Genomic DNA, 27,718 nt, shown 5'->3' with positions numbered 1-27,718 from the left:
CTTAGAAGAAGAAGAAGAGTTAATCTTCTTCCTTTTCTTTTTATTTTCAAATCCTCTCGGGTCCTTGTTTCTAATTTCGCGCTCTGATTCCTCCTCTGACTCCATTTCCGCCCCAGGTCAGAGAAGAAAGGAGCGGAACTTAAGATCCGACTCCCTTCAAAGAGCCTTAATTCCCATCACTAATTTTTTGAAGCCGCGTCAAGTAGCACAGAGCAGATGAACCGGGCAGGAAGTCAGACACAGAAACGGCATAGAGACTCCGGTCAATCTTCAAAATAAAGCACCCTGTGCAGACTCCCAGTCATATATCAACAAAAAACACAACTAAAACAGACAAAAAAAACCCAAAAACATTTAACTACATAGTCTACATGATAGAAGCACAAAAGTCAAGGAAAAGGGACCAAATCAAGTCAAGTCAACATCATCGGGCAGGCAAACCGCCCTGCTTCTGAAACGCTCCCGGTGGGGTATGAAGCCGCTTGGAGGACGGAACAAAACCGGTTGGCAGAAGCGACGTTAAAGAGCCGTGCCTGGTTTCTGTCAAAATCTGACTCAATCTGAGTAATCCAATTAATTTACAAAATAAGACGGATGTTATTACTAATGTCTTCTTGTCATGAATCCTGTTTGTGTTTCACATACTTTATTTAAACCCCCAAAATAATTGGTTATAATTCATTGTGTAAGTTTCTTTTTCCAATTGGGGGGGGGGGCGTCCAAAATTAAAGGCTATCCTTAAAAAAACACATTCTGACGCCATTACTGCGCGACAGATTTGTAGTTTACATGAGAGCGAAAAATCTGCAGTGAACCGGCTCAGCGCATCCTTCGTACAGACCTTTTGAAATCGAAATAGATTCTTCCTGTCGATTTCACGCAAATCGTTGACTGTAATACACCGTTTCTGTTAAGTATTTACTTTTTTCTCTGAACCGGAAGACCATTAAGAAATCAAAGTTCGCAAGGAGGTGACATCTGGTTGCTCCACACCTGACTTCATTGAATGAGGACCAATTAGCAATTGTTTTGGTTCGATACCCATACAAAATTAAACACGCCCAACTTTCAGTCGGAAGCAGCTGTACACAGTCATTTAAATCTGCAGGTTAACGGTAAGCATACAATTGCAACATCTAAATTAGCTATGTAAGGAATACAGTAAGCCGGGCGTTTTATTTTGTTGTTGCTAACGTGGTATCTGCCTACCTAACGCTTAACACTAGCTAGCTAACGACAACATGGCTAACTAGCTAACCCAATATGTTAGCACGGATAGACAACGGATTATTGAAGAATTCTGGTTATTTCAGATTGTTCTTAATGGTGGCGCAGCGGCTTTGGAATACCATAGTTACTGACAAAACAAGGTTTGCAATTAGTGTGAATTTTATTTAGGTTTAAGTGGTGAAACTGTGACGGCGATGCTGCTAGCGCCCAACGCGCAGAAGCTAGTCTTGGTAAGGACTATTTCCTGCACCGGAAAGAATTGTTCTCATCATAGAGCAGCTTTTCTCAAATAATCTCTCCTGGACAGGACACAGACTGCATCAAATTATTCACTATTATAAATGCTAAATAACCCAGTTGCTCAGTTATTCTCGTAGCTGTGCGTTGGTACAGTAAATCCACTCAGTCTAGCTAGCAAGCTATACATATCCGGGCTCCGACCAGGTGCACATGGTAACAAGAGTCAGTTAACACAGCAGTTCTTTTTCTGCATGTGAAAGGACAGGAACATGTGTTTTGGATGAAGACTGGATAATGTAATCAATGTTGTGGCTTGCTAAACGCTTGAACTCTATTCTCATTAGCTAGTAAAACAAGAAGGATTCAATTCCCATTAAAGCAACCCCATGGCTTTGTGAACTAACACATTAATGTTACGTTGGTAGGCCATAGGTCATTATTACTGCCTGCTGTATATTTAATGGAAAAGTGATGCCAGGGCAGTGGCCTGCCATAGGCGATTTCTGTGACAATTTTGAATTTAAACATTGGCAAACAGGTTGTCATTCTGGGCAGACAGTAGACATCTTTCGAAGACATTCGAAGATGCAATCCACTGCTGGATAACAGGTAAAAAAATTAGTGTTCACATTTTCCCCTGGTTTGCATTGGGATTACTGTGTGACTTAATCACAAAATAAAGTTTGGAATGCTGAGATCAAAGATGGGGCAAAAACATTATCAGTGTCAGGGCTTCTTTTTCCTACTCCCTCACCTATACCATAAATTATTGCAGCTTGGATACTGGAGCCCCAAATGGCAGCTGAATTTAAATGATTTTCACCTGACCTTATGTTTCATTAAATTATATCTTGTAAAATTAGGGATGTGGTGATATTTCATGGTACAGAAATATGATGATACACATTGTGGAGAAGAAATATGGCTCAACTAAATTTTATTATTGCCAATGTGAGAGTGGAGCACTGTGGAGCAGCTGTGTTCAAAGTGATGTTCTTTGTCACTCCAAGATAACTGGCAAGCTGCATTTATGTAGAAAGTAAAGTAGCTAAATAGATTTGTGAGCTGACTGTATGATAGACTCTGTTTGTTGTTTTGAAGGTGACGAGCTGGCGCAGGTCGTGGGTTGTCCGTGGATAATGCGAGACAGTGGCGGTAGCCTGGCCCAGAACCGCTGGCAGGGAGACCTGGGTCTGACTGCTGTGGGGCAGGACGACACAGGCGGAGGTAGGCATTTTACTTCTGGTTAATGTTTACATTCTGGTTAGGCTTGTATTATTATTATTATTATTATTATTATTATTTCTTTGAAGCATTTTGGCAGCACTTTACGAGCGTTTACTTCTTCAGTTCAGTTGTTTGGAGCAGGTACAAGCAATACCTAAACATGTGTTACAGTCCTCTCCCAAGTGAACTGCAGAGCAGTTTGTTGGCAGTAAGTAATAGGAAACCACCTTAACACAAAAAAATGTGGGAACAGTTGGAAGACATAGCATAAATGCCCAGTCATAACAGCATTTATTACTGTGAAATTTCAGACAGAAATCAGTGAATCACTACGATCAGTTCAATTGCGCAGGTGAAGTGAATTTGTGAGGTACTTTTGCATACTGTTCAACAAAAAGTCACACTGTTGACCAATGGCAAATTGTCTTGACAGTGCAGGCCTTTGAAGGAAAAGAGACCCAGTGAGTCCAAAAGCTATCATCATATCAGCTGTGTTTAAGCTGCAACTAATTATTTTCATTATTGATTAATATGCAGATTATTTTCTTTATTAATTGACTAATTGTTTGGTATAAAGAAAATGTCAAACAGTGAAAATACCCATCATTGATTCCTAAAACCCAAGATGATGTCAATAAATTACTTGTCTGGCATGCTTGAAAAATCACTTAAATGATTAATTGATTATCAAAATTTTTTGTTAATAATAATTTTCTTGTCTGTTTTTCTGTCTGACTTACTAATTAATCAGTTGTTCTAGCACAAGCTGTGTTATGTAACAATGCTCTTTAAATGGTAAATGCACTGTACTTGTATAGCACTTTTTCAAGTCATCCAACCATTTAAAGTGCTTCACACACTACACATTCATCCCATTCATTCAATTTGGGGTTCAGTGTCTTTGACTTGTGAGCTGGGGGAAGCCGGGACAAACTTCCGACCACTCTACCACTAAGCCACAGCCACAGGAGAATGTTTTGCATTCAGTCATGAGATAGGAGTGGATGGTACAGTACATTCTCTTGAATTACCTTTGCTTCCTTATTGTCTGGTTAGTGACTTAAGATAGAAAGTATTCAGTGTGTCATCTTGCTTCCATCACCACCTAGTTTGCAAAGATGCCTGAATAAATTTCACCATCTGAACTAAAGCTTACATTTATCTGTTTCTTCAGGTTGTCTTAACTGGAATGAATATTAGAAAATTCAAATTGTAAATTGCAAGTAATGCCAACACACCCACAGTTAAAGTTATAGGGAATATAATCATTATTAGGCTTAGAGTTTGATAACATTTTATCCATTCGAATCTGCATATTGAATCTGAATCCTTTCAAATCCCTTATCAAATCAAAGTTGTTTTACAAGCAAATATGCCAAACATTTCCTAGTACCAGTTTTTCAATTATGATTTGAACACAGCTGATACAGTTAATCACTGCTCATGTTTGTGTTTAGGTGGGATTCCAGGAGACCACCTCATAGTCCCAGTGTCAGGCCACAGTGTACCCGGCCCCATGCACCTCAGACTGGGGCAGAAAGAGAAGGTGTGGACGGGCGAGTATGGAGACGAAGAGGATAGGATGGGTAGGATTGAGGCAATAGGTGATGAGGAAGAAGAAAACAATCTGGATGGGGAGGAGAAGGGTGAGTTTGAGGGCAAGGGTTGGGATAACAATGAGGAGGAGGAAGAGGAGGAGGAAGAAGAAGAGGAGGAGATAGTGGAAGAGGAAGGAGACCAGGCAGAGGTGGAGTGGGAGATCCCAGACTTTACTTCCCAGTCCACCCAGCACCCTCATTCACAACAACACCAACATTATGGACCACAACAGAAGCCAGAAGAAGGTGGTGATGTCACTGTAGAGGATACTGTCTCCCAGCCCAAAGCAGGGGACTTGTTCAGGTCCCACCTCAGCAGGTACAGGGCTCTGAGGAGGCTCAGGCGCTGGCAGCGTTTGCGATCCTATGGAGGCCTGGGATTTCGGCTCACCCAGCACTGGAAGAGCTGGCGCCAACGGGCCCAGTTGGTATGCTCCCAAGGGCACTGGTGGAGCCGGAGAGGGCGAAGGTACAATCTGTACGGTAAGCAGAAGAAGATAAAGCGGTATCAGCAATCTCCATACACCGATGGAGAGGATGACGGCAATGAACAGAGGTTCACAGAGTCTGAGAGAGGTACTGACATACACTACATTTGCTTGTAAGTTGATGTGGACAGAATATATTGAAAATGGCACACATTTGTTGCTTTTTATTATCAACAAATCACATGAAAATACAAAAAACAATAATGGTAATGAAGGAACATGTCACCCAGTACAACGTTGTGGCTCAGTGATGTGCTTTCAGTAGTTTTTGGATAACAATGGCACAGAGGAATAAGATATCAGGCTTTGGATACACTCTCAATACTTGTTAGTATACATTTATTGTAGCTGTATGCGTCCTTAACGTTAGCATACAGCAGGTCCAGTGTCCTTTCCTCTTTAGTAGGACAACTCACATACTGGGTGAAATTAGGCAGTGATGTTGAAACACTGACATGGTTGAAGTCACCCGAGATTAATATGAGTGCACTCAGGTGTTGAGTCTGGAGTTGTTCTATGGCAGTGTGAATGGCGTTGCACGCCGATGCCGGGTTAGCGGGGGGGGGATAAATAGCCACAACAATGGCATGTGAGAATTCACGTGGCAGATAAAATAGCCGGAGTCCCACAGCTAACAGTTCAATGTCCGTGCTACAGATACTCAGCTTGATAGTAATGTGAAAAGGGTTACACCATCTGTTATTAACCAGAACAGCAAGCCCGCTGCCTTTCCGCTTACCACTCCCAGTGTGATCCCTGTAGGCCCGAACAATCTGAAAGCTGTCGATGAAAACGTTATGATCCGGGATATCCTGGTGTAGCCATGTCTCTGAGAAGCACATCTAACTACACTCACGGAACTCTGTCTAACTCTGGGCTAACGTCATTAGCTTGTCCATTTTATTTGCCAGTGATCTCACGTTGCCCATTGCAAGAGAAGGCAGACACGGTTTAAATCTCTTGTTCTTAAGTATCTTTTGTCTGGACCACTCTCTCTCTTCCCTCGCCCCTTTGTTCCACCTCTGCATCCTCGGTGTGTCGTGTCCTCCTCTAGATCTCAGTGGGGACATCGGTTGTCCTGGAGCTATGCGCTCGGCTTCAGCATGATCAGCTGTTCCCTGGTGTAAACAATGCGGCCACACAGTTGTTCTGCAGCGGTGCCCTGACTGAGTAGCAGAAGGAGTTGTTTCACAGCGAAAAAACCCCCAAAACACTCTGTATTCTCATTTTCGTAAAGAGCGTAGTGTAAATTACACTTACACAAAAGTTACTCAAGTTTTTTACAAGAAAAGGGAAAGCTAAAAGTTGGAAAAAGTAAGACGAGACGGCGCAATGGCAACAGACAGCATGCACGTTGGTACATGCGCACATAGGGAGCGGGTCCCCTTCCATGGAGGTCGCCATGTTTCTACAGTAGCCCAGAACAGACAAACCAAACACTGGTTGTAGACAGGGCCGTTCGCGGCTACCGTGGTTTCTGCTACAAGCTTGGAAAGGGAGGGTGAGGCGATCTGTATTCAAATGGTTGCAATCTGCAATTTCATCACTAGATGCCACTAAATCCTACACACTGGACCTTTTTAAGTTATACCATTACACACTATTTTACCTTCAACAGATTGCTCACCAGAAGTAAGTGGAAAAAATATTGACTAAGTCTAAGACTCTGCGCAGAGAAAAAATGTGTGTGTGTAATTCCTTTCCTTTTCTTTAGCAGATAAACATTTAAATGGCTGTTCTCCAGACAAGCAAGAAGACAGAGGGAGACGGGAAGGGGAGGTCAAACCGGTGGAGCTGGCCCTTACTGAGGAACACATGAGTTGCGTGACTGGTATGGATCTGAGACTAAGGCTATTATTAGCTCATGTTTGCTGTCGGTCAGATAAATTTAAAACTGGTGTTGTTCACAGTAGGTCAGATAAATTTAAAGCTGCTATTTTTGTGCCCACATTAGCGTGTTCAGATCATTTTTCATACCTTTTTATATCAGGTCTCAACGCTAACTTTTAAAAGTGTTTGCCACGCTGGCAACAAGGCATCAGCCTTTGGTTGCCGAAACTGAAAATATGGTTGCCATTTTTAGTCACCTTTTTATATTTTGAGTAATTAAGATACAATGAAGTTATATGAAAAACATTCTTTTATGCCACATTTAATTAACTTTCCCCCCACAGTCAAACACCTTTATTTGCTTTGCCATTGTCTCTAAAACCTGTGCTCACCAAAGCACGTGCAGCATTGTCTGGTTTCCAGTTCCAACTGTAACAGCAATATTTTACTAAAGCAACAAATGGGGGTGCACGTTTTGCTGTTTGCTGTCCCTAGTTTTTTTATATGTTAAAAATTGGTTGCCACTAGCTATAGGCATTGATAGATTTTATTGATACCAATACCATTATCACTTCTGCTTATCGGTCTGATTTATTGGTTTTATTATCTCTGATTCTGGACACAATGTAGAAAGAGTACAGTTTTTTGGGTAGTCATCATTATTAGCTTAAGCCTATGGCATTTTACACTGCATAAATTAGCCTAGAGGCTAGCTGACTTTTCCTTTACTCATAGCTTAACAACAAATTGCATATTATTATTTTTACTTTTTTCTTACCATTGGTTTAAGTCACTGCATCTCCCAACAGAAGACCACGGTTGAATTTCAGCGTTATGTAACGTAACGAGTTGCTGTCTCGAGTAATGTTTACTTAACCTGTCTCGCTTCACTCCGTCTGTGTGCTCAGCCCTGCACTGAAACACAGACGAGCAGACAGAGGAGAGGAGAGAAATGCAACTGGCATGCCGGTATCGATAAAAGGAATTGATCACCTCCGACGCATACTATTCCGATGGATTGGACAATCTAGAACCAATTCTGAACAGGAACCTGTTCTCGATTCCCATTCCTAGTTGCAACTGATGGCAACCAAAGGCCAAGAATTGGTTGCCAATTTCTCAGGATGGTTGCCAATGGCAACCTGGCAACCATTAATGTCGAGCCCTGGATATTCACTCTGAAATACCAAAACAGTATGTTGATAAACAGCACTGTTTCCTCTGCCAAGGTTGCTGTTTTTGGGCCCATTTGTTTGCTTGTGAGCTTGTTTGATTTGATTTATTTGGAATGTTAGGCCAAGACCAAGGCAACAAGTGATTATTTTTTGGTGTGGATCCATATCAGGCACAGATTGGAAAATTTTTCAAGGTTTTCTTTAAACTGCAAGATAAACTGGTTTTCTTTTTGGCCTTTTGTTTTCGCTAGATGCTTGAATTAGATGCAAAAAATTAAAAATTTAAATAGTTGGTCTTCTTGAATTGAATTGACACAATACTATACTAAGGGATGCAAACTTGTCACCTTTCGGCAAAAATCGCTGTTTTGAATCCAGAATAGGTCATTTGTGTGGATCCGATGAGTTTTGGTGGGGCGTCTGCGAGGACAGAGTCATGGGGAATGGAATGAGAACCACCACGCCTTCTAAGTTTTCAAAAAAACAAAAGAACTTCTGGCTTCTGTGCTTGGCACATGAAATGCACCTGAGAAGAGTGAAGACTGAAGAGGGCCGTCTCTGACCTTTAAGAATCTCTTACAGTAGTGTTATGATAACCTCAATCTCAGTACCCATCGACTACCATCTGACGACAATTTAGCCTCTGGGGCCAACGGCCAATGTTTCAGGGCTACCGGTGTAGCCAGCAGATATCTGGATAACGAATATCCAGGCCAAGACTTTCTCTTCCACGCGCCGGTCATTGTTTCCAGTCCAATTAGCAATCTCGGAACCCATCATCTATCATCTGACGACGATTTGAATGCAGATAATTAAAATAAAAAAAAAAAAAAAGCTAATCTCCAGGGTTCCGAGATTGATACAAAGCTAAATCATTGTCAGATGATAGCCAATGGGTTCCGAGATTGCATTTCAGCCCGTGCGTTCCACCTCTTTTGCTCTCCACGCGGACTGTTTACCTGCATGCAACCAAAGCCCATGCCAAATATGGTTAATACTACTCAGACTACAAACGGAAGCCAGAACGCTTCCGATACCAAAATCTTGTTCCTTGTCTCCAGATTCTGCATTCATATGCAGATATGTTTATAGAGATTATGATAACCTTAATTGGCTTATATGACGACAGGATCCAAAATTTACTCTTCGGCTCATCTGCCAATGGCAGTTAAACTGAGAAAATTTACCAGCCAAAAATATTTACCTCAAGTTTTTAGTATGCAAACTCATCTTTTAGCATCACTTTACAGAGACAGTTATGAATAGATAAGATCGGATATACAACTTTTATTCTGAACTTTTTCAATGAAAACACTATCAATGAATTACATTGTTGCACTTTGTCTTTTTCACACCTGTTATGAAAACCGGAGCAACAGATCACAGATTTTGTGGTTCATGGCCAGGAAGCTCCACAGTAGCACAGGGCGATATACTACCAAATTCAACATCACTTTAAAGAGTAACTACACACCCAAATTCTGCTAGCTCCCTCCTTGCCAGCATATTTAAAAGATGCAGCAGAGGACAGCACAGGACAACCACTGTAGGGGGCGTGGCCTGTGTGACCCTGGAGGTAAGGAGACACACCGACCAGCGTGACTTACTGACAGTGTGACAGACTGACCACCGCTTAGTGTAGCAGGACCAGCCATATAGAACTGGTAGTCAGCGCTAACCAGCTGCTGTTAGATACTCTGTGTCTGCACTAGAAACACAGAGAGTCTGCTGGAACTTTGACAGTCACCAGAAGCACATTCATGGCCTTTTGTAAATGTTTCTGCATGGTACCCGTGTTGTAGCTGAGCTAACGGCTCAGAGAGGCTGAGAGGCTGTCCGGTGTGTGTGTGTGTGTGTGCACGCGCCATATGTCAAGCTTAGGACTGTTAATTAACCTGATACGGTCGAATTGTTTTTGATTTATGAACGTTAGCCATCACAATTTGGATGTAACATTTATCTTTGTCACCTTTTTTCACCTGTGATGCGTTGGCGTCCCTGAATACTTGTCCGGCTTGATGTGAAGATGGTTTAATTATAACATCTCATGGTTTTCTTCAATCTCGAGGTATTCTTGAAGAGTCTCTACAGCACTATGGCAGTTTGATTCCCATCCATGTGGATGACATCGTGGAAAAGCTTCAGGACATCTTCAATGAGAGCTTCTCACAGCCACACAGGTCAGTCACAGTGTTTGGTCACTTATTCTGTGGTAGTTATATGGTGTTTAATTAGCAGAGGAATTGTATTGTGGGCAAAGAGCTGATAGTGTTGCATTTATATATTTGAGAGAGAGATTTTGTGGGGAGAAATAAACTGAAAACAGGTCAGATATGACATGAATGCCATTGTGCTAGGCTTGCACTTACGGCTAGCCAAATTCTAATGACCATGCTTGCTAGCAAAACAGAGACAGCATGCTTTTGGCAGAGCAGCAGTTATCTTTAGTCTAATGCATTAATAATGCCACACTATAAACAACAACCTTATCATGATCATAATTTATGAATAAAGCAGTCTTTATATAGTTAACTTTTCATATAATATAAAGTATCTCAGGTACACAATGACATTACGTCGACTTTGTGTATGGAGCCTCCATGAAAAATGGTGATGTACATCCCTGTGTGACTGGTGGAGGCTGCACAGCCATCGGCCACTATCTGAGCCGAGTTCTGCCGACTCCATTCGGTTTTAAAATGTCCTATCGGCGACCTCTAATACCAATAGTTAATTTAAAAAATGCATTAAAATAAATTCAATAAAACAGAGAGCAGGAGACTAAACTAGATTAGTCAATTGACACCACAAGAACAGCACATAATTTAGGCAAAAAAATGTAACCTAACACAGCAGACAGAGCACAGTCAAGTTGAGAAATGCCTATTAAGTAAATATACTCAGCTTAATTCTATCACTCTTTAAATAAGTTACTCCCAGAAGTCAGAATGCACACTGGAAATCCACAATAATCAGAAATCAGTCTTCCTAACTTGTCATTCATTCTAAATGCATACAGTGCAATTATCCAGAAAAATGTTTGACATAATGCATGTGAACAAATATGAATTAAATGAGAATTACAACACCTTGTCATTTGGCACTGTCGGATTGTAGGTCAAAAGGCAGAAGAATTCCACATTCCATCTAATAATTTCTGACATTAATTTGGGGCTGGTTGAGGGTTGATTAATCATTGTTACTTCTATTGATACTTTTTAGGTAAATTAATTAAGTAAATAACTTACTAATGTGTCAATGTGTTTGATTTGTTATTCATTAGGAAAGCAGTGGTCCAGCACCTAATACAATCCTTCCAGCGTTCGTCGGGATCAGCCCTGGCTAAAACATTCAGAGTCAACTACAAACGCCATGTTCTGACCATGGATGACCTGGGAACTCTGTATGGACAGAACTGGCTCAACGACCAGGTACAACAGTACACCCTCTTAACACTATGGGCTTAACACAATTAGGCATGGGACGATATGAAAATTTCATGTCACAATTATCTTGGCCAAAATAATTGCGATTCACAGTATTATCCCAATAATCATCAAAATATGCTTAAAATTCGTAAAATGGCACTAAAACATACTCAAATCACTTTTTACACTGATTAGTACTTTTTACACTCTTAAATTAGGTAATCATAAGGTCCCCCTGCATAAATAAAGGATACATAAATAAAAAATAGCAACATTGTGTGAGTACCTTCTTTCTTACATGATAATTCCTGTATTTTGTAGCGTCCAAAACACATAAATTGTAATAATTGTAAATGTATTTGTAAGTCGTCTTCTTCTTTTTCTTCCTTCTTCCTTTTTCTTCTTCTTCTTCTTCTTCTTCTTCTTCTTCTTCTTTCTTCTTCTGGCCCAAGCGCCGACAGGCTGCCAAGGCCCTATTGTAATGCAAGGACTTATTATTCTCATTCCGTTTTTTTACAAATGAATCACATTTTTGAGGGGCTAAAGGTTTGCGAAAAGTTGTGAAACTGCACACTCATCAGGACTAGTGAAATTGTTATTTTATGGGTTTCAGAAATGGGCGGGGCAAAATGGCTCTACACCCACTCCTTGCAGTTTCACCCACGTGTACGAAATTTGGGAGGTCAAGACGAACAAAAAGTCTTGTCATATACATGACCTAAACCCAACAGGAAGTCGGCCATTTTGATTTTATTTTCACATATATTTGCCGATTTACAGGGCTCGTACTTTAACAAACTTGTCCTACACCGTTAATCTGATCCACTTCAAACTTGGACAACGTATATAAAAGACCTTTACGATGAAAAGTTTCTCAAAGCTTGAGTTTTTGTCCAACGGTGTGGGGTATGGGGTAGCGAATTTCAATGTTTCGCCATGAAACAGGAAGTGGTTGAACTTTACTGTACACAGTCCCATCTGATATGATGACGATCTATAAGAGTCCCGCCTTGAACACATCTATATGACAATATTTAGTTATTGTCATAGCGCCACCTGGCAACAGGAAGTCAGCCTTCTGTGACAAACATCATCCGATTTTACATCGAATTTATGTGGTGTGGTCTACACACTGTGTGTTCTCTAGCGCCACATATTGGACACAAAGTAATATTTAAACAGGAAGTTGCTGTAACTTCAGTTTACACCATCCAATCTGCCTCTAATTTCACATGTTTGATAAGAGTCCCGCCCTGAACACATCTACATGACAATATTTAGTTATTGTCTTAGCGCCACCTAGTGGCAACAGGAACTAAGACTCCATGGCAAAGATGATCCAATTTGCACAATTTTGTGGTGGTGGTGTTGATATTATTTTCCACAATTTACAGGTTCCGTACTTTAACGAACTCCTGTTAGATAATTGATCCGATCGATTTCAAATTTGGGCAGTGCTATCTAAAGACCTTTGCGATGAAAAGTTCTTCAAAGTTTGAGTATAAGTTAAACTGCTTGCCGTCGAATTTCCATGTTTCGAGATTAGTAACTGTGCTACCTCAGCTGTACAGCATCAGCTCTTTTCCAAATTTCACACGTTTGATAAGAGTCCCGGCCTGGGGACTTCTACATGCAAATTAGCAGTTATGATCATTGCACCACTTACTGGCAATAGGAAGTAAATCTTTGTGACAATCATTATTAGCATTGTATTTACATGAAATGTTCATGGTGTGGTTCACACTTGATATACTAGAACGTGGGTGTTCTCTCCAGCCACATTGTGGACACAGAAAGCGTTTATCTCCTTTTGTGCAGTGGCCAAAAGACATGACAATTCAGAGCTGTGTCGACCAACCTCCAATAATGACGGATGCGGCATGCCCTGACATGCGGGAAGGGGCCGAGGGCCCACTCATTGCTGCTGGCAGCTTTTAATTATCATTATTTATTTATTATCAAATGCTCAAATTGCTGTGAGCTGGAATGAGCTTGAAACATGAAACTCTGCCCAATAACTGGAAATGCATGTGTTTCCACAGAAATATGAGCCCAATCGGCCATACTGTAATTAAGGCCCAAAAATGCAATTTTTAACATTCCACGGCCCTCACGATGCAAGTCCGAATGACTTGAAATTTCTCACACAAGTCCAGCTAAACAGGCTCTACAAAAAAGCCACTTGGACCACTTTTGAAGAACACATTTTTGACATACTTTGACCTACTTCTAAACAGTAGGTCCGATCGCTACCAAACTTTCGGTTGATCGTCATTGGATGAAGCTTAACAAAAGTTGTATTAAGCTTCTTAATATGTTATTTAGTTTTCAAGATATTGACCAATGAACTTCAAAAGGGACCAAATAGACCAAAGTCAACAACTGTTTGCCCAATCATCACAAAACTTCCAGGTTATGTCTACATAAGTACCTGAAACATACCCTGAAAGTTTAATTCAAATCAACCGCTAGGGGGGCTATGAATGTAAACAATGTATGGGGCATAACACGGCTCAGACTATGAATCAGAAATTTGTTTTTTCACTATTTTTGTGAAAATGCAAAAAAGTAAGATTTCACTGCTTTTTTTTCACATCTAGACCACATTTGGCCAGGTTCAGATCAAAAGCTTTAAACTTTTTAATGGCTTGTGTTGGCTTGAACCCCGGAATTGCTGCTTGCGGCTAGATTCTGTTTTCTGTCTTCACTCCAGTATGAAACTCCATCGATGCTGTGATGTATCAGATCAGTCCGATCAGCTGCAGCGTCCAATCACTAAATGATATTCAATAAGGGGGCTTGTCGACCAGTAAAAGGACTCTGGAACTAGCTCACCTAAATAGAATTTATTTTTAAATTGTTATTTTTAATGTTATCAATTACACCTGTGCTTTTCCTGCTATGGCATGCCAAACTTTCTGCTGTGAAAAGTCTATGATGAAGCATACTGCTAATTAGCATAACGGCTGCATTTTACATTGTTGAATAATAATAATAATAATAATAAGGATGTGCATAGAATTAATGTACTGCTATTTGATCCTTAGGATCCTCAGGACTGTTCAAAATGTGTCTTATGCTTGTCTGGAAAGCAATGAAGTGCCAAAGAATATGCTGTCAATCAAAACATTGTCCTGGAATTATGAAAGATAAATTTGGCGGTTCATAAAGCTAAACGCCATCCTCACTTATCCTTTGGAGAGTCCCAGCTGACGAGAGGGCGAGAGGTACACCCTGGAGTCAGGCAATCACAGGGCTGCCACGTAGAGACGGACAACCATTCACAGGCAATTTAGAGTTCAGTTTAGAATTAACCTAAACTACATGTCTTGGCTATGGGAGGAAGCCAGAGCGAAGCCAGAGCAAACCCACGCAGGCACAGGGAGAATATGCAAACTCCACACAGGCCTCAGCCCGCCCGCAGGTTCAAGCCCAGAACCTTCTTGCTGTAAGGCAACTGTGACACCGCTCTTTGTCTCTCATATTGTTGTCTGCTTTGGAATTAGCCTATATTAATTCATCATCTAGTGAAAAATAGTGGATTTGGGGTGGGTGTGTGTGTGAATAACAGAAAAACTACAAACAACTTTCGTCACTCATCAGAAGGATTTTCCTTTCATGATCTGTTATTTCCCCTTTCAATCTGTACCACGGATAACGTTAGCCAGAGAGAGCAAGAGAGCCTGATGTCTTTCAGCAATAAGCACATTTTAATTGTCAATCGTCATTTCCATTCAGTCACATATGAGGCTGAAAATCCCAGTGTGTCGGGTATAAACTATAGTTTGATTTACATAATTTCCACTTTCCCTAAAACATTTGTGCTATTATATCATTACTACAAATTACAAGAAATTCTCATCATAACCCTGATTATTAAATAATTTACAAATAGAATATCAATAAATGCAGATGCAAATTATTAATACATTTTTTTAAAAACGTGCCATTGCTGCCAGTAGAAATGGCTTGCACGCTTTCTCTATCTGAACAGTGAAGTCCACTTATAAACACTGGGTCCAAATAGACCCTTTCCACAATGTTAACTACGTGCTAGAAAGCATGGGTCTATTTTAAACCAAACCATGATCTTTTCCTAGACCTAACCAAGTAGTTTTGTTGCCTAAACCTTACCAAACTGCGATCAAAAACAGACTCTCGCTCAAGGGCTTGGGCTTTAGAAGACGTTATACATTTTGTGAGAAATTAACACCAGCATTGACATTTAATCACAGTACAGCTGTATAATTAAATTTGCATCTCGCAAAACACGTTTAAGTGTGCAGTGCTCATTTAATGTCTTTTTTCAAGATGTGTCTTTACATATGGCATCTTCCTTTGTTGTTGTTGTTTTATTCAGGTTATGAACATGTATGGTGACCTGGTCATGGACTCCGTGCCAGAGAAGGTAAGGAAATAAATAAATAAAAACAAATAACCAGTTTCCTGTTAAAGGGGCTCTCCCCTGATTTTACACATGAAGTTCAGTTAACTCATCATGTGGAGTACTACTCCATGTGAAAACAGTTGTATAATGTCTTCTCTGAAGGGCGCTTTCCAAAATCTGAAAAAAAACACCCTTAAACAAGGGAAAATGATAAAATACGCTAAACTATCATTTGGAACTATTATTTGGAACTTTAATAATTAAATTAATAACTATAACTAAAATTACCGTTAATAGCTAGTAGGCTGAAAGATTTGGAGTTCACCACAGAAGAGCTTGGCAAAGTATTCACTTCAAGAAACCAGCATAATTATACACAAGCATTTATTAAAAGATGAACAAAGCAAAAACACACTATGAATCTGACTCTAAATGCACTAAACTACAGAACAAAGGGTGTGTGTGTGTGTCTGCTATCCAAAATGGATGCTTGGATCCAAAATGGCATTAAATGGAGTGGGGCTCTGTTAAAGGTCAAATTGGAGTGGATATGTGTGATCGGTGTGCCCAGTTAAGAGTTATTTAGCATGTAAAGACTCTGTGAGAAGCATAACACATCACAACAATCAAACTCAATAAACCAAATCAATACATATACAGTACATTCACAAAAGTAACACAGTCCTGTGCTTGGCCAAGTACACTGTTAAGCTGTGTGAAGCTATGTAATGCCCAGTTATATGCTCAGTGGTTACATTACCAGTCCAGGAAGAAAGGTTTTGGCATGCTGCTGTTAGTTGGCCACGTAGATGAGCCAGGAATTTTGGTTCAGATTGAAGAAAAGTCCTTGCTGTGCAGTCCGTTTGTGCGGATCATAGGACGCCGGTTGCTCCATTCTTTATTCTCATTACAGTTGGCTCGGCGCTAACCTCCTTAGTTACTTCTTAAAGTTAGCTAGGAGACTTTGTATAATAGCCATTGGTGAGTTTGGTTCTGCTGTGTGTCTGCTCCAAGCAGACTACACTGAGAGAGCGAGACAGCAGCAGTTGCTTGCTGCTTTAGAAGAGTTCCTTGAGAAGAGAGAGAGAACAATGGCCGCTTATCCTTTCATTGACCTGGTGACATCCCCATGGGGGTCCATGAGGGGAGTTCACACCTGTGAAGTCTTGGAGGATTGTGGGAGACTGAGTAAATGGCTCTCCTTTGTTTACGGAACAAAAGAGCATGCAGTCTCCTAATAATAAAAGTTCAGTTAAAGTCCCACAAATGAATAAATTAATCAATGGAGTGCCAGTGGTCCGAACAACAATCAAAATCTTGTTCTATAACCCTGTGTTGTAAATTTATCAATAAATCTATCTTGTATCAGTTAAAGAAATCTAGACAATACATCGAATCTCTTTTATAAGATTGGAGAACAGAGCTCTGGTAAATTTGGTAGAATATTCTAATATTTCACCAACTACAACTTTAATTAGTTTCCAAATAATATATTTGTGCAAAATTTCTTCAATGAACACGTAACTGTGCTGTCAGGGGCACCAGGCCCCAGAACCTGGAGACATCGCCGGGCTACCACACACACTTTGCCTTCCCCAGCCACCTCACCCAACACCTCTCCACCACCTGCACTTCTTATCATCTGTGAAAATGAGAAAAACACCTGTATGCTGGATTTTGGAGTCAATTATTATGTTTATTGTTTATTTAGATATTGAGCGTGTGATTTCATCAGCTATGTATGTGCCGATATAGATCCCTAACAAATACCAAGCAGTGAGTTTCGGTGTCTCCATGCCTCCACAAGTTCATATTCTGGCCGTGTGCATCAAAGCATTTAAGGCATTCACCTCTGTGTCTGACCACTTTGTGACCAATTGTCCTGTTTGTTGCATTAACAGCTACTGCAGCCATCAGCCTCCCTCAAAACTTTGTTTTGTTGTAACACTGCCTCCATCCTCCACAGGAACAATATGTACTGTATATCAGTATTCATGAGAGATTAGCATTGGCCATGTATCGTTAATTTTGGGAGTTTAGTTGGCAGAATATGAGGCTTGCCAAAGTGCACACATCGAATCAGGATTGGGGCCAAAAAAACTTAACACCTTGGGTGATTGGAACCCTAAATATATCCGCCTCTGCTGCAGTGATTTTTGAGAATTCTGTGGCTAGAGTACCCCCTTCTAATAATCCTCAATAACATTATGTTACATTCAAAGCAACTTACATTTTAACACATACATACATTGGGAGAAATTTGGGATTAAGTGTCTTGCTCAAGGGCTTTGTTGAGACTGCAGGCAAATCAGATTTGCTTCTCAAATCAGATCTTTAAGACAGACTGCCGCACTGTTATTTGCAAGTGATCAGATCAGATTTGTGTGTCCAGACATCACCAACCTATCTGCATGGGTTGCTGTGGTAACAACGTAGGCGTCAGTAACTATGTACTGATGATGATGCGGCTTTCCAATGTGGAAGCATGAGAAATGGAGATCCATCATCTCGCTTGGATCTGATTTGCAAAATCGCATTTCATGTGTTTTTTTTGCTGTTCATACTCTAAAATCAGTCTGGATATGCCAAAATGGATTTGGGCTGGCAGTATGAATAAGGACAAGGACACTTTGACTTATCTGAATTAAGGGTCCAAGGATAGAGATGTAAAAAACTGCTGTGTAGCATCACTAGAGCTCAAAAACTTCATAGGAACCTTTAGTTTTGTAGCACATATCATTTGGAAAGCTTTTAAATGTAATTCCAAACTAAGTTGCTACTCAATTTATTTTTAAACTGGCTAGCACATAAGTAAAATAACTACTATGAATGGAGATTTACAATATTCACATATATATATATATATATATATATATATATATATATATATATATATATATATATATATATATATATATATATATATATATAAATATATATATATATATAAATAAAAAAGTCTTTTGATAAATTCTAATATTATGATCATCTGTCACTTAAACTGTACCTGACTGCTCTGTGGGTTATATTGTATTGATTGTCAGCCAATCTCAGCTGAAATTTAATGGAAGTTTCAATGACAATACTTACAACCCATTTGTGTTTTGTTGCATTTACATGGATAATGTTTGTATACATTTCTAGAATAAAATTTAAATACAGTAAGGAGAGTGGGTGGAAAAGGAGTGAGACAATATGGACATATGGGCTAATTACTGGGACATGTGGCCCTGCTTGTGTCAAAAAGTATGCTATGCACAACTCAAGCAAAGTAGATTTTAAAATCATGAAGAAACAGAAGATATTTAAATGTCTGTAGCTTTATTGAGCTATATTTAAACCCAAAACAAGTGATGACAATGCCAGACAAAGTCAGTCTCTTAATATGCTCTGTCATTTGCAAGAGAACATTATTTAACTGATTGATGGAGTATTTAGACTAAATTTCATTACAACTACAGTAAATAGTAACACACTTTGTTACTTGCACTTTGTGAAACCCTACCTTACAACCAATTCTTAATTGGGAATTATAAGTAGTTTTGTTTTTGTTTCCCGTCAAGAAACACCACCTTCAAACATTGTTCACTTTTTCACTTTTTTTAAAATGCTCACTATTAGACATTGCTTAGCTGTGCAAGAGTCCATGATGATGACATGATTTTATCACATATGGTCTGTCATCTACCCTAATTTTTACTTTTTCTGTTCTCTTCCTCAGGTTCACTTTTTCAACAGCTTCTTTTATGATAAGCTAAGGACAAAAGGCTATGAAGGAGTCAAACGATGGACGAAAAATGTAAGTGGGTGTCAGAACCTTTCCACTCTGAAATGTTTCAATTAGTTTCAATCAAGTTTCTTCAAGTTAAGATAGTGCAAGCCCCTTTTTTTTATTCTTTTTTTTAATGTAAATATGTAGCTATCTTTTCATTTAAAATCACAAAGTGGGACTACAAACCACCAATCATTACTGTATATACACAGCACGTGGTTATATAAAGACAGAACTTTCAGTGTGCATTTTAGCTGGTTCTTCTCTTTACTGGTTCTCTCTTAGTGATGCATTCAGTCATAAACAAAATGGATATTTTCTGGGAAAGTGAGATTCAAATATCCTCCTGTGACTTCTTTACTAAGAAAAATAAGAATTTGTCCAGCCACTTATCTCGGTCTGTGTCACTGTAGCAGCAGGCTACGCAAGGCAAGCCAGATGTCCTTCTCCCAAGCCATATCTTCTATTCTTTTCCTGGGGATTCCTGAGGTGTTTTAAAAAGTTAGATTGGATAATCCGTCCAGCAGTTTTTAGGTCTGCCCAGGGTCTCCTTAAAGTTGGATGTGAATACCTCCAGAGAGAGGCATAGATGCATCTTAATCAGATGCCCAAACCACCTCAATGGGCTTTTTTCAGTGTGAGGAAGTAGCGGTTCTACTCGAGTTCCTTCTTGATGCGCATGGTCTTCACGCCACTGGGTGATATCAGCTGAAATAACATCACAATTAATTTTCACATTTACCTCAGTATGTTTATTGAAACAATATCTTATTAAACACACCTTAGCTCAAAATTCTCTGTCCTCATGGTGTACTTCTTATTAATTCTTTGTACTAAATAATAAACAGAAAATAATGGATAATCACTCTGAGTAACTTTATTTGAATAACATTTTTATGGCTTCTGTTATTTCAGGATGTTTTAGGGTATAGAGTGATATTTTAACATTACAGTAACATTTTACATGCTTGTGTATAGGGATGGGTTCTGATAGCTGGTTCCATTTTGGATTTGGTTCCAAGGAGGTAGAATACCCAGATTATTTAAGCTTTGCAGCCAATGAATCCATTATCAAATCTTTCATTCACAATCTCCGCTTTGTGACACTACAGCCACGTGCATAGAAAAAAACTGGTGACTTATACAAACACGTGCTAACTCAGCAACACAGTTGTTAACAAGACTCACTGACTGAACATGACGGACTGCCTTAAATGTCCCAAAGTGTGGATACACTTGATTAAAGTCAACAAACCTGAAATGCAATATCTGCTGAAGGGGTACTCATGACAAAGGAGAGAAGGACAAGACCCTTCAGGTCTCTTTTCCCTTCAGGTAACTTAAAGTGCATCATGCATGCAGTTGATATTTGCTGAATGACAAAGTAGAATTAATATTATTTACACGTTGTTGTTTTTATTTTAGCTTCTGCAGCTGTAGCACATCCCTCCAGGGAAGAGGAAACATTTTCCCTCACAGCAAAAGGAAAAAAAGTTATTCAGGACAGGGTTAATGAATTGTGACAAAAGTCACAAAATGAAAGCCCTACACCCTTTTAGCCCTGTAGAATTACCCTGATTTAGGTATGATACTGAGTGAAGTAAAAACGGTACATATTTTTTAACCAAGATGTCTTCATTATCCACCAGTCAAACTACCTAAAAAGACTTGATAAGGGATTCGAAAGGATTCGGATTCCATAAAATGTTATAGAAGCCCATCCCTACTGTATCAGACTGCTGCATCTCAAATGACCTGCTTCAACATCCAGATTTTGGTCAAGAAGCATAGGGCAAACTCAGTATAGCTACAGGGCTGAGTTGTAGCTAACTTTGGGGTTAGCTGGTAAATATTCAGCTGGAAATTGAACTCTGCTTGGCTCTCGAGGAGTTGTAGCTTACAATGAATGTTCGCTGACTCAACACTGATAGTCAGCACACCTGCCTGCCCTGAGTGCAGCCACATCGTCTCTCTCTCTACTGCACTCCTAAAGGAGCTTTTCCAACTGTATTGACATTTAGCTTTGTTTTGCTCTGTATTGTGTTGACTGAGGCTAAAATGTGCCCACACAACCAACATAGCATCTGTACAAGCACTTTATCATCTGTATGGTTAATTACATTGCTTAAATAGTGCTAGGTGGAAAAATGCTGACTCAACTTTCTCTGTATTTTCAAAGGGTAGGAGGTGGCGTGCATTTAATTCATAAGTATAGCATAACAATTTTATTTGTATCTGTTGTCTCTTTTACTACTTTGGCCACTCCTCTCTTCTCGACCTACTTTCATTTTATCAGGTTGACATCTTTCAGAAGGATCTGTTGTTGATCCCCATACACTTGGAGGTGCACTGGTCGCTGGTCAGTGTTGACATTCCGCGTCGAGCCATCACTTACTTTGACTCTCAGCGGACCCTCAACAGACGCTGCCCAAAGGTAGGACTGGACAGCAACACCAAGCCCTTACACTAGTAGATTATTTTTGTAAAAAAAGACTAAATGTAAAATCCATTAGAGACCCTCAGTGAATGGACTGTTGTAATGTGAGTTACAGGTAAGCTTTCTGTCCATTCGGTGTGCAGGCTAATGGACTGTGGAATGTGTAGTCTATTATGACCCACCTCCTGTAGCTCTGCACTGCATAAAATGCCCTGAATGATGTGTAGTTAACAAGGACCATTGTCCTTTTGGTTCATACTAAGTTTTGTTCAGATTAACCCTGTTTATTAGGTAACAGACTTAAAATTGATTTAACATTTCATAATTGGGATACTAATTATTTACTCAGTGTTTCTCTGTGTTGCCAGACATAGACAAAACTGTGAGTATAAGGTCCCATCTTTGATCACAACAGTGTTGTGTATATCAGTCTAGTTTTAACAAGGAGTTGGTCAGTGTTGGAAAATAAAACACAAAATAAATTAAACAGCCTCTTTTGAATGTCTCATATGTAAAACAAATGAAAAGATCAATGAAACATGGAAACCATTCCCATCTTAACCTCAAAATTAAAAACAGTCTTGTTCCAGCAAGCAGTCCAGGTGTAGCCCTGGGACTGACTGCTGTAATCAGTTGTTCTGGTTGAGGTGGGTTTAGTTTATAGATATGGATGGAGCATTTGTTTTGTACTTAGACTTTATTTAGCTTTTATACTTATATCCACTTTGTACTTAATTTATCTTACCTGTAATATAGTGTATTATATTTTGATTTGCTTAGTACTTCTATTCCTGTGTGCACTGACGTGATAGTGAGCAGCTGTAACAAAAGAGTTTCCCCTCTGGGATCAATAAAGTATTTCAGATTCTGATTAAAATAAGCACGCTATATAATGTTTCCAACACCTTAATATAATATAGTACATTGGAGTGGTCTTCAATCTTTTTTCTTTATTTCTAATCATAGCGTGTTCTCTTATTTTGATATAAAAAATGATGTATATACAGTGCATCCGGAAAGTATTGGCAGCACTTCACTTTTTCCACATTTTGTTATGTTAGTCTTATTTCAAAATGGATTAAATTCATTATTTTCCTCAAAATTCTACAAACAATATGACAATAATGACAACGTGAAAGAAGTTTGTTTGAAATCTTTGCAAATTTATTAAAAATAAAAAATGAAAAAATCACATGTACATAAGTATTCACAGCCTTTGAACATGACACTCAAAATTGAGCTCAAGTGCATCCTGTTTCCACTGATCATACTTGAGATGTTTCTACAACATGACTGGAGTCCACCTGTGGTAAATTCAGTTGATTGGACATGATTTGGAAAGGCACACACCTGTCTATATAAGGTCAGTTACAGTTAACAGTGCATGTCAGAGCACAAACAAGCCATGAAGTCCAAGGAATTGTCTGTAGATCTCCGAGACAGGATTATATCGAGGCACAGATCTGGGGAAGGGTACAGAAAAATTTCTGCAGCATTGAAGGTCCCAATGAGCACAGTGGCCTCCTTCATCTGTAAATATAAGAAGTTTGGAACAACCAGGATTCTTCCTAGAGCTGGCCGCCTGGCCAAACTGAGCGATCGGGGGAGAAGGGCCTTAGTCCTGACCAAGAACCCGATGGTCACTCTGACAGAGCGCAGGCCTGTATGGTAGAGTGGCCAGATGGAAGCCACTCTTCAGTAAAAAAAGATTCAAAGATTGAACCCTGAATAGCAAGCGTTTTAGTCTGGTGGAAGCCAGGCACCACTCATAACCTGGCCAATACCATCCCTACAGTGAAGCATGGTAGTGGTAGCATCATTCTGTGGGAATGTTTTTCAGCACCAGGAACTGGGAGACTAGTCAGGATCGAGGGAAAGATCAATGCAACAGTGTACAGACATCCTTGATGAAAACCTGCTCTGGACCTAAGATTAGGGCAAAGGTTCATCCTCCAACAGGACAACGACCCTAAGCACACAGCTAAGATAATAAAGGAGTGGCTACGGGACAACTCTGTGAATGTCCTTGAGTGGCCCAGCCAGAGCCCAGACTTGAACCCGACTGAACATCTCTGGAGAGATCTGAAAATGGCTGTGCACTGACGCTCCCCATCCAACCTGATGGAGCTTGAGAGGTCCTGCAAAGAAGAATGGGAGAAACTGCTCAAAAATAGGTGTGCCAAGCTTGTAGCATCATACTCAAAAAGCCTTGAGGCTATGATTGGTGCCAAAGGTGCTTCAACAAGGTACTGAGCAAAGGCTGTGAATACTTTTGTTGTTTTTTGTTTTGTTTGCCCCCTTCCTGATTTCTTATTTTTTTGCATGTTTGTCAAACTTAAATGTTTCAGATCATCAAGCAAATTTAAATATTAGTCAAAGATAACACAAGTAAACACAAAATGCAGTTTTTAAATGAAGGTTGTTATTATTAAGGGAAAACAAAATCCAAACCTACATGGCCCTGTGTGAAAAAGTGATTGCCCCCTAAACTTAATAACTGGTTGTGCCACCCTTAGCAGCAACAACTGCAATCAAGCGTTTGCGATAATATATGCGATAATCCAGGTCCTGAAGCAGCAAAACAGCCCCAGACCATCACACTACCACCACCATATTTTACCGTTGGTATGATGTTCTTTTTCTGAAATGCGGTGTTATTTTTACGCAGATGTAATGGGGGACACACCTTCAAAAAAATTCAACTTTTGTCTCGTCAGTCCTCAGAGTATTTTCACACGTCTTGATGATCTCCAAGACTTTTGGGAAAATACTCTGTGGACAAAAATTTAACTTTTCGGAAGGTGTGTGTCCCATTACATCTGGCGTAAAGACAGGACCTGGAAGACTTGCTGTGATAAATAGAACCATGAATTCTGCTGTCTACGAAAAACTCCTGAAGGAGAATGTCTGGCCATCTGTTCGTGACCTCAAGCTGAAGCGAACTTGGGTTCTGCAGCAGGACAGTGATCCAAAACACACCGGCAAGTCCACCTCTGAATGGATGAAGAAGAACAAAATGAAGATTTTGGAGTGGCCTAGTCAGAGTTCTGACCTGAATCCTATTGAGATGCTGTGGCATGACCTTTTTAAAAAGGTAGTTCATGCTCAAACTCTCCAATGTGGCTGAATTACAACAATTCTGCAAAAATGAGTGGGTCAAAATTCCCCCACAGCGCTGTAAAAGACTCATTGCAAGTTATCGCAAACGCTTGATTTCATTTGTTGCTGCTAAGGGGGGCCCAACCAGTTATTAAGTTTAGGGGGCAATCACTTTTTCACACAGGGCCATGTAGGTTTGGATTTTGTTTTCCCTTAATAATAACAACCTTCATTTAAAAACTGCATTTTGTGTTTACTTGTTATCTTTGACTAATATTTAAATTTGTTTGATGATCTGAAACGTTTAAGTGTGATAAACATGCAAAAAAAAATTAAATCAGGAAGGGGGCAAACACTTTTTCACTGTAATATGTGTGTATAATGTGTATGTAAATTTAGTTTTTTCTTTTTTGTTTGTCATGGAGACAAAGAATAACGTGGTAAAATAAAACACAGGAGCCTGTGACCTGTGTCTTTGCTTTATCTTTGTAGCCTTTTTATTGAATCTTTTGTTTTTTCCAGCACATTTTTAAGTATCTGCAAGCGGAGGCCATCAAAAAAGACCAGCAAGACTTTTTGACAGGATGGAAAGGCTTTTTCAAAATGGTGAGATGCTTTTTTCAACTTTGACACAGATTCAGGTTACTCATTTCACAAAGAATTAAATAAAAAATTCATGATCACTTTGGGGAAAGTGGGTTGTTGTTGCTGCTGCAAGTCATACATTACTATGTCTGTGTTACACATTTCAACAATTGTACTGCTAATTGTTAATGTATTGTGGATTATGTGTTGCAGAATGTGGGTCGTCAAAACAACGACAGTGACTGTGGGGCTTTTGTGCTACAGGTGAGTTTCTCATGTCTTAGCCCACCACTTGCAGATAAATGTGAAATCTTGTGGTTTTTGCCTCACATTCAAATTAATGTTAGGGCTGCACAATTAATCGTATTAAAATCTCAATCTCTATTCAGGCCTATATGCGATTTCATTTCCCGTCTCCAAACTATTTGGGGAAGTAGGCTGTCCGTTCCTAAATGACATTTTTCTACCGCGCTCAGTGTTTATATTGTTTATATCGGCCAGCTTACTCTAGTGAGTGGCTAGAAACAGCTACCTTTCAGTAACTTTGTCAAGCAGCAAGCATGTTGAGCATCTGTGGAGCTGGTGGCTCAGCACCGTAGGAACACACACCTACTGGCTTGTGTTGTGTGAAATGTTAATCCACTATTACAATTGTGTTCTTACTGCAAACCAATAACTTGGTTTTTTTTTTCTCCTCATTTCCACTCCATCATCCTGCAGTATTGCAAGTGTCTGGCACTAGGGCAGCCATTCAGCTTTGGCCAGCAGGATATGCCCCGGCTGAGGAGGCAAATGTACAAAGAACTGTGTCACTGCAAGCTCACCCTGTGACCCATCACTCCCACCCCAGCCCGCCATCTCCACCTGCTCCCACCCCTGACCCTAACAAGATGGAGGGACAATGATGTAACAAGGAGAGGACAAGGGGAGCAAATGATTGACTGGAAAAAGAGAAACTTTTCAAAAACTTTATTTTTCTCTGCCAACATCCAGAGAAAGTACTTCTTCTGTTGTAGGTGATGTCATTGTTTCGCTTTGTTTTGTCTCTTTACTTCCCTCTCTCCACCCTTTGAAAACTGATTTAATTTCCATGTCATTGTTATTCCTTTGTGGTTGACAGAGGCCAAGACTAGCTAGCTTCCATTTTAGGAATGTGCTAATCTTCCAACCTATCGTAGTCCACTTGTGTTTTTCAATTTGAATGGGAGCATGAAGAAGATCGTGAAGATATCTAAATAATCCAGTCCAGATGAGGGGTTGGACAGTTAGTCAAACCTGACTACTGCATTCACGTAAGATGTCTGAACACTGAGTGCAGAGGTAGCGTGGTTGGATGGCAAAATTATTAGAACCAGTCTGCTTGTTGTTAAATTGTACCCATGGATTTCCATGCCTTCAATCCATCCAGTCCATACAGCATGTTGTGTTCCATTCCAGATGTCAAAAGTATGAAACTCTGACCCGACGTCTTTGGAAAAACAAGGAAAAACACCTAACATAAAAGAAACTCCTCCATGCTACAGCCAATGTTTTGTTGATGATGCTATCTAGTCAGCACGTAATGTTTTCCATTGTAGTGCAACGTGACATTTCCAATGTATAATAATATTTGATTAACATTTCCTACAAGACGTGTAGATGTCAGAATCAGAATTTACACAACATCCTTGGAACACACCACATATTTACCCCTTTGCTGGAAACTTCCTCTGCCTCCATCACGCTTCCCAGTCATACAAATAGAAAATCTTCATGTGGGAGACTGGATCTGCATCTGTGGATCACTGCCCAAACAAGCCAGAATGACACATTGGCCCAAAGAAGGGGTATTTTTACATTGCATTAATCTTTTTTTTCTGTGTTTTATCTGTCAGTAAATGTGTTGATATGCTTATTGCTTTAAACAAATGGTGTTAAAAGGAGGACTACTAATTTGTTATTTTCAGAGTAAGTATAAAAGAGATCCTCTGGTTAGTATTCCTTTGAAAGTTCAGGAGTCATTTTGGTGAGGACCATGACTGCTACATACAGATCCAGTATGTCCACAATGGAATTACAGTACCCTCCTCTTCTTTTTATAACGAAAGACAGCTTTGTTGATCGCTGTGTTTTTTGAATTTTTTTTTTTTTTTCGAACAGGAGTTGATGCAAAAGAGTTGACAGTTTTATATATCTTCTACAATGCATTATGGTTGCTAAAAATAAAAAGACACGGCAAATAA

The 27,718-nt window shown here is 39.7% G+C and overlaps 1 protein-coding gene across 8 annotated transcripts; it reads left to right on the top strand.

The window, feature by feature from the left end:
- Positions 1 to 767: 767 nt before the first annotated feature.
- On the top strand, positions 768 to 27,718 carry senp3b (SUMO specific peptidase 3b). Of its 8 annotated transcripts, none has more exons than XM_044183547.1 (13): positions 768 to 1,115; positions 2,009 to 2,079; positions 2,572 to 2,697; positions 4,155 to 4,871; positions 6,498 to 6,614; positions 9,857 to 9,968; positions 11,072 to 11,219; positions 15,577 to 15,624; positions 19,325 to 19,402; positions 21,672 to 21,809; positions 25,434 to 25,517; positions 25,710 to 25,760; positions 26,217 to 27,718. In XM_044183547.1, the coding sequence occupies exons 3-13, from the start codon at positions 2,610 to 2,612 to the stop codon at positions 26,325 to 26,327; spliced, it is 1,692 nt and encodes a 563-aa protein (XP_044039482.1). In that variant the 5' UTR covers positions 768 to 1,115; positions 2,009 to 2,079; positions 2,572 to 2,609; the 3' UTR covers positions 26,328 to 27,718. The 8 variants fall into 8 exon arrangements, with proteins under 8 accessions (XP_044039482.1, XP_044039479.1, XP_044039483.1 ...); XM_044183543.1 differs by lacking the exon at positions 768 to 1,115 and adding an exon at positions 1,750 to 1,766 and having other exon boundaries at positions 6,501 to 6,614; XM_044183542.1 differs by lacking the exon at positions 768 to 1,115 and adding an exon at positions 1,750 to 1,766.

Source organism: Siniperca chuatsi, linkage group LG22 (assembly GCF_020085105.1).
Source record: "Siniperca chuatsi isolate FFG_IHB_CAS linkage group LG22, ASM2008510v1, whole genome shotgun sequence".
NCBI classification, from domain to species: domain Eukaryota; kingdom Metazoa; phylum Chordata; class Actinopteri; order Centrarchiformes; family Sinipercidae; genus Siniperca; species Siniperca chuatsi.
The sequence above is the reverse complement of the archived record's forward strand: the minus strand, read 5'-3'. Positions and strand labels throughout refer to the sequence as shown.

Excerpts from the sequence above, each read along its gene's own strand:
- senp3b (XM_044183542.1), top strand. Across the intron at positions 4,872-6,497 it reads GTTCACAGAGTCTGAGAGAG|CAGATAAACATTTAAATGGC; the intron begins GTACTGACATAC and ends CCTTTTCTTTAG. Across the intron at positions 15,625-19,324 it reads TGGACTCCGTGCCAGAGAAG|GTTCACTTTTTCAACAGCTT; the intron begins GTAAGGAAATAA and ends TCTCTTCCTCAG.